The following is a 7,131-nucleotide window of genomic DNA, read 5'->3' as shown; positions in this document are numbered from 1 at the left end:
ACTCCACACGGACAGTGACCCAGGGCCGGGATCGAACCCGGGTCCTCAGCGCCGCAGTTCCAGTGCTAACCACTGCGCCACATGCCGCCCTCCCCCGTGACCATATTAAAGAAAGGTTCTGGCAGGATGGATAAGAAGGAATACTTTCCCGCTCAGACGGATCAGTAAGCAGGGGGCACTGATTTAAAATAATTTGCAAATGAACCTGGTGTGATGTGGCAATAATTTTTTTGTACAGACAGTAAATTATAATCTTCAGGAACAGCTGCCTGGAAAGGCAGTGGAAGCAGAATCGATAAGAGCTTACAATTGGCCATGGCCTTGAAGGGGGGCAAGGTTTGCAGGATTATGGGGTGTCACATCTTCATAAAAAGTCCTGATAAAAGGACAGCAAGGATGTTCCTCGTTAGAATCCTGCTGATTGCTGTTTGCTATCGGATTGAGCCTCAAGTTTACCCTGAAGAGCGTTTCCGATCCTTTTACCAGTAACGGAGGTGGGTTAGCCGATCTGTAACGTGTCACTCACCTCATACAGCTTCCTGTCCTTGTGTGTGGCCGACCCCATCGCCCTGTCAAAAGATCCAATCAATTACTTTGCTTCATCTCAAACCAACACAGCAAAAAATAATCGGCTATTTAGTGTATGAGAGAGAGTTCCCGACATCGCTCGCCCTTTCTGTGTACAAATGTTTCCTAATCTCATCCCTGAAATGTTTAGACTCTTCCCAGATTCCCCAACCAGCGGGAATAGCCTCTCTCTATTTACCCTATCTGTCCTTCTTACTTTCTTAAAACTAGGATCAAATCACCCCTTAACCATTTCTCACCCAGTGAATACAGCCCAGAATTATTTAATTGCGTAATTTAACACTTGGGGGCATGTATTGTCCTGATAAATCTACTTTGCACTCTCTTCAAGATGCACATGTCCATGGAGCTGTACCTATGGGGATGTGAGGATGTATCCGTCTGGATGCGTGAAATGTTTAACCGGTGATGTTTAGGCTGGAGAGCGGATGAGAGCCCCGCGTTGCCTCGTTTTGGGAAGACCGGCCATACGAGGTAGTTACTTGGGAAGTGACAGGCCCTCCCTGGGGTTTACTTCCCCAGGATTGGAAATCCAGTCCTCCAGGAACTGACAGCCAATCAGAGGCAAGCACCCAAGTGAAGGCAGTACCACTGGGAGGCGCTGGTCGCTGCTGGTACCACTGGGAGGCGCTGGTCGCTGCTGGTACCACTGGGAGGCGCTGGTCGCTGCTGGTACCACTGGGAGGCGCTGGTCGCTGCTGGTACCACAGCCAGCTTAGGCCTAGAATTGTCACTGGATCTGAGGAGTGGGGGCGGGTGGTCACAGGGCTGAATCACACTTGCGGGGTAGGGGAGGTTGGCAGCAAGGGCTGTCCTGCCTTTGGTGGCCATGCCTTCAGCTGTCAAGGCCCCAAATCCTAGAATTCCCTATCTTAGTTCCTCTGAATCCCAATCTATTTAATCATTTAAGGTGGAGCTTAAAACTGTCATGAGGTTACAGCTCTTTAATTGTGAGAAAAATTATTTTTTAAAAACCTTTACCTGAAATCCTGGAATTTGAAATGAGAAAAAACGGCCGTAAAGATGCAAGGCCGCCTTCCAAGGTGGAGGCGAGAAAGGCAAACATGAACTGGCCAAGCAGACATCCAAATCCCTGCTCCTGCTGATCAACATCTCAGAATGCAGGAAAGGTCCGCGCGGGATTCTCCGACACCCCCGCCAGGTCGGAAAATCGGCGGGGGTGGGTGCGTGAGTCCCGGCTGAAGGCAGCCCGCCTCCTCGCCAGCTCCACCGTAAAGTCCTGGTATATGCGTATACCAGCTCCAGCCCACTGCACCACCCGCTTCTGCTCAGCCCAGCACAGGACCTTCTCCTTCACGCTGTACCTAGGGAAACACACAGTTACTACTCTTGGCAGCTCATTTGCCTTTGGTATAGGCCTCCACGACCGATGAGCCCGATCCAGTTCATATCGGGAGGGATTGTCCCCCTCCCCCAATAGCTCCGCCAACATCGTGGCAAAATACTCCATCGGCCTCGGGCCTTTCACCCCATCGGGTAGACTCACGATCCTCAGATTCTGCCGTCTGGATCTGTTTTCCAGGTCTTCCATTTTGGCTCGCAGACCCTTGTTGGTCTCTATCACCCTCCGCAGCTCCTTCCCCATCGAGGTGAGTTGATCACTGGGCTGCGATAATGCCTCTTCCACTTCCTTCAGTGTCTCCCTTGCTCCCGCACCTCCGCCGCTGTGCTTGATACCGCCGCCCTCACCGTGGCAATCGCCTCCTCCACCAGCACTTTCAATACCGCCCCCGTCTCCTTCCTCATCGCTTCCATGTGCTTTGTGAACTGTTTTTCAAGTTCCACAACCATCACTTTGGTCATTTCATCAGCTGTGAGCGATGCGGCCTCCCCCTGGTGCTCCAGCCTCCGCTTTCCTTACAGTTCCTGCGCTGACTTTTCCACTCACCGGCGGACTTTCATTAACCCCCTTTTTCACGGCCGTTTTTTACCAAGCGTGGACATTTCTGCTCCCCGTGGCTTCTTACAGATTTTTCAGCCTCCATCGCCCCTGGGACCGGGCGTTAAAACCCCAAAATTTCTATTCCCGAGCGGGAGCCCTCCAGTGTGCGGCTGCCTCCCGCCTGCCGTCACCAGAAGTCCGGCATCATTTACAATATGATGCAGTGTGATCCCAACTATCCTTTGGGATCTCAGCCTCGGCAAAAGCTCTAAGCTCTTTCGTCATCTGTAATGAGCGCTACCTGTGTTCAAAATAGTAAGAAGTCTGACACCAGGTTAAAATCCAACAGGTTTGTTTAAAATCACTAGCTTTCGGAGCACTGCTCCTTCCTCAGCACTGCTCCGAAAGCTAGTGATTCCAAACAAACTTGTTGGCCTTTAACCTGGTGTTGTAAGACTTCTTACTGTGCTCACCCCAGTCCAACGCCGGTGTCTCCACATCATGTGTTAAAAATATATTTGGGCCACAGGCAAATTCACCCTCGTAAACTCATCAGAGATGTGAGCAAAAATTCAAGAAAGGTCACAGCTGTACATTATTGGCTCTTTCATTGTCCAAACAGGGATTGACAATTACAAGTGAAGGTGTCTTTTGGAGCATGGGGGAACAATAGAGAGTTCTGATTGGAGGAACAATGAGCGTGGGAGGGACAGAGTCAAATAGCCACCTCCTCCAATCACAGGTTGTCTCTGCTATCCATCTCCTCCAATCACAGGTTGTCTTTCCCAAACTCACCGCTCCATCTCCTCCAATCACAGGCTGTCTCTCCTATCCATCTCCTCCAATCACAGGCTATCTCTCCTATCCATCTCCTCCAATCATAGGCTGTCTCTCCTATCCATTTCCTCCAATCACAGGCTGTCTCTCCTATCCATTTCCTCCAATCACAGGCTGTCTCTCCTATCCATCTCCTCCAATCATAGGCTGTCTCTCCTATCCACCTCCTCCAATCATAGGCTGTCTCTCCTATCCATCTCCTCCAATCATAGGCTGTCTCTCCTATCCATCTCCTCCAATCATAGGCTGTCTCTCCTATCCATCTCCTCCAATCACAGGTTGTCTCTCCCAAACTCACCACTCCACCTCCTCCAATCACAGGCTGGCTCTCCTACCCACCTCCTCCAATCACAGGTTGTTCCCTCCCGCCCTTGTTGCCCCTTCGTCCGCAGAATCTATGATTGGAGGAGCAGGAAGGGTGGGTGAGAGAGAGCCCCTGATTGGAGGAGCTGGAGCAATTATTCTGGTCAGTCACACCATCGCCATTTGGCTGCACCATTGCCAATCGTGTTGAGTGGATGCGAGGAAAAGAGCTGGAAGTAAATAAAGGAGGGAGGAGATTGGGAGCCCGGGAGAGCCATCACTCAGCACCATGCTCACCCAAACCCGACTGTCACCCATGCTGCTGAAGAACACTGAGGAGGTCCGGATGTCGGTACTCACTTTCCACATGCCATGTGGTGCTGTTTGGCCATATCCAGGCCCAGTAACAATTTGGAGTAAATCTGTGCCATCAGTTTTTGGCACAATTCCATTTTAGCATCAGCCTCAGCCATCTCGATTTGTTCCAGAGCTCTGAGAGTAAGGGGAAAGAAGATAAAAACATTTTTAATCATGATGTTTAAATGGGCCCCTCCCATTAATAGATCAACCCTGTCTGCCATATCTTCCCAGATTCCCTCAACCCTAACCCATTACAGTCGCATTGTGGTTAGCACTGCTGCCTCACAGCTCCAGGGCCTTGGGTTCAATTCCGGCCTCCGGTCACTGTCTGTGCAGAGTCTGCACGTTCTCTCCGGGTGCTCCGATTTCCTCCCATAGTCCAGAGACGTGCAGGTTAGGTGGATTGGCCATGCTAAATTGCCCCTTAGGGTGGGGTTACAGAGGGGTGGATTGGGCCGTCGGTGCAGACTCGATGGGCCGAATTACTCTTTCTGCACTGCAGGGATTCCATGATTCTATGATACTCTGTCCAGCCCCTCATGATTTTGAGCATCTCTATCAAATGTCCTTTTAGCCTACTTCTCTCCAAGGAGAACAGTCCCAATCTCTCCAATCTATCCTCATAACCAAAGTTTCTCATCCCTGGAACCATTCTTGTAAACCCATCTGATTAAGGCTGGAATCCCTGTGCGATTCTCCCAGTCCCGCGCCGGGCCGGAGAATCGCCGCAACCGTGCCACGCCGCCCCGACGCCAGCATGCCATTCTCCGACGTGCGGAGAATCGCGCCATTTGCGCCGGCGCGTTTGGCGCAGCGCCGGTCCTGGGCCGCTGTACGAGGCCGGCCGCCGATTCTCCGGCCCGGATGGGAACTCTGCGCGAAGGGTCGGGGGGGGGGGGGGGGGCGGCCTGTGTGTGGGGGGGGGGCTCCCTCCCCGGGTGGGGGGTCTCCGATGTGGTCTGGCCCGCGATCGGGACTCACCAATCGGCGGGCCGGCTTCTCTCCCTCCCCCCCCCAGGCTACATTGTTGCGCGTCCGGCCCCAGAACTCCCGCGCCATGTTGCGTCGAGGCCGGCACGTTCCGTAAAGCCACCGCGCATGCGCAGATTGGCGCTGCCCTCAGTGCGCGGCAGGAAGTGAGGCTGGAGCAGTGTGAACCTGTGGGGGCCAGAATCGCTTGTGCCCGCGCCCATTTTGCGCCGTTGTGAAACGCGACGCTCTATCCCGCGATCGGAGAATCGCGCTCAGAGTCTTTTAGCCTCTTGGAAGTTGAAGGGATATTGAGAGCAGGCGGATTCCGCAATCATATTAAATAGTGAAACCGGCTCGATGGGCTGAATGGTCTACTCTGCTCCTATTTCTTGTGCTCTTACTACCAACTTACGTCACAAAAGTGCCTGGCTTGGTCTCCAGTTCATACTTTGAAAGAAATGCGGAAAAGTAATTGAGTAAAGTCTTCAGGAATTTATTCATGTGACGAGTCCTGGAACAGCAAACGAAAGAGGCTGCATTTTACACATGATTATAACCAGTGAGAAATGAAAACTTTGGAAAATCTGCAATAGCTCTGTCTGAAACTGCAAAAGGAAGATGTTGGGCTCAACGTAACTGCCAATCTGTGCCCGCAAAGCAGCGCACGGGGCTCAGCGTGGCTGATAGAAACTGGGGAGGGTGACCCCGCTCCCGTGATCTACCCTGCTCGCAACACCTTGCCAGATTTTGTTTTTTAAAAAGTGTTTTCATTGAGGGTTTTTAAGCTATACAAGACCAAGGCAATTGTGAACATTCATTGAAAGATAACAGGAGTGAAATAATAAACTGATAATACTACAAAGTAAAACAATAAGACAGTAAAGAAAGAATTGTATGTATATCGTTTGCAGTTTCCTGTTTTGTGTTCTCCAGCAGGTGTATTCTGGACCGGGTCCTTGACTCCCCCCCCCCCCCCCACCCCCTCCCCCCCTCCCCCTCCCCCCCCCTCCCCCCCTCCCCCTCCCCCCCCTCCCCCCTCCCCCCCCTCCCCCTCCCCCCCCCTCCCCCCCTCCCCTGTTGGCTACAAACAAGTCTCAAAACAACTGGGTGACTTGCTCCCATGTTTTGTGGGAGGCTTCTTCCGACTCCCAGAAGGTGATTTTGATTTTCTCCAGCTGGAGAGATTCCGATCGGGCGGACAGCCAGCCAGTCTGCAGCTTTGGGTGGTGCCGAGCAGGATTCTACGGCGGGCGATCGGGGGGGGGGGAAAGGCAAGGGCGTCGGACCCCCTCCCCATGAAGAGATCTGGCTGCTCTGATACCCCGAAGACTGCCACCTTGGGGCATGGCCCCACCCTCATCCCCACCACCTCGGACATAGCCTCGAAGAAGGCTGTCCAGAATCCAGCAAGTCTGGGGCAAGACCAGAACATGCGGGCGTGGTTGGCCGGGTCTCCTTGACACTGTTCACATTTGTCCTCCACTTCCGTGCAGAACCTGCTGATTCGGGTTCTAGTTAAGTGAGCTCTGTGTACCACTTTCAGCTGCATGAGGCTTAGCTTTGCGCATGTGGTGGTGGAGTTGACCCTGTGCAGTGCTTCGCTCTGGAGTCCCCCACCCTATTTCAAACCCCAAGTCCTCCTCCCACTTTTCTCTTGTCTCATCCAGTTGTGTGTTAGCCCTCCCCAGTAGTCGGCCACACAGGTCACCGCAGTTCCCCTTGCCTAAGATGTCCCCGTCCAGTAAGTCCTTGAACAATGTTGCGGTGGTCATGGGCAGCATGGTAGCATAGTGGTTAGCACATTTGCTTCACAGCTCCAGGGTCCCAGGTTCGATTCCCAGCTTGGGTCACTGTCTGTGCGGAGTCTGCATGTTCTCCCCGTGTCTGCGTGGGTTTCCTCCTGGGTGCTCCGGTTTCCTCCTACAGTCCATAGATGTGCAGGTTAGGTGGATTGGCCGTGCTACATTGCCCTTAGTGTCCAAAAAGGTTAGGTTGGGTTATGGGGATAGGCTGGACGTGTGGGGTTTAAGTAGGGGCTGTTTAGCACACTGGGCTAAATCGCTGGCTTTGAAAGCAGACCAAGCAGGCCAGCAGCACGGTTCGATTCCCGTATCAGCCTCCCCGGACAGGCGCCGGAATGCGGCGACTAGGGGCTTTTCACAGTAACT

The 7,131-nt window shown here is 52.9% G+C and overlaps 1 protein-coding gene across 1 annotated transcript in view; it reads right to left on the bottom strand.

The window, feature by feature from the left end:
• The window catches only part of LOC119962493, a 93,909-nt gene that overhangs the window by 2,508 nt on the left and 84,270 nt on the right, over nucleotides 1–7,131 (bottom strand). The window contains exons 5-7 of the mRNA XM_038790439.1: nucleotides 5,376–5,474; nucleotides 3,992–4,123; nucleotides 516–569 (exon numbers count right to left, since the gene is read on the bottom strand). Coding sequence (XP_038646367.1) covers nucleotides 516–569; nucleotides 3,992–4,123; nucleotides 5,376–5,474 — 285 coding nt within the window. The remainder of the gene's footprint in view (nucleotides 1–515; nucleotides 570–3,991; nucleotides 4,124–5,375; nucleotides 5,475–7,131) is intronic.

The sequence above is a fragment of the Scyliorhinus canicula genome, chromosome 2 (assembly GCF_902713615.1).
Source record: "Scyliorhinus canicula chromosome 2, sScyCan1.1, whole genome shotgun sequence".
Lineage (NCBI taxonomy): Eukaryota > Metazoa > Chordata > Chondrichthyes > Carcharhiniformes > Scyliorhinidae > Scyliorhinus > Scyliorhinus canicula.
The sequence above is the reverse complement of the archived record's forward strand: the minus strand, read 5'-3'. Positions and strand labels throughout refer to the sequence as shown.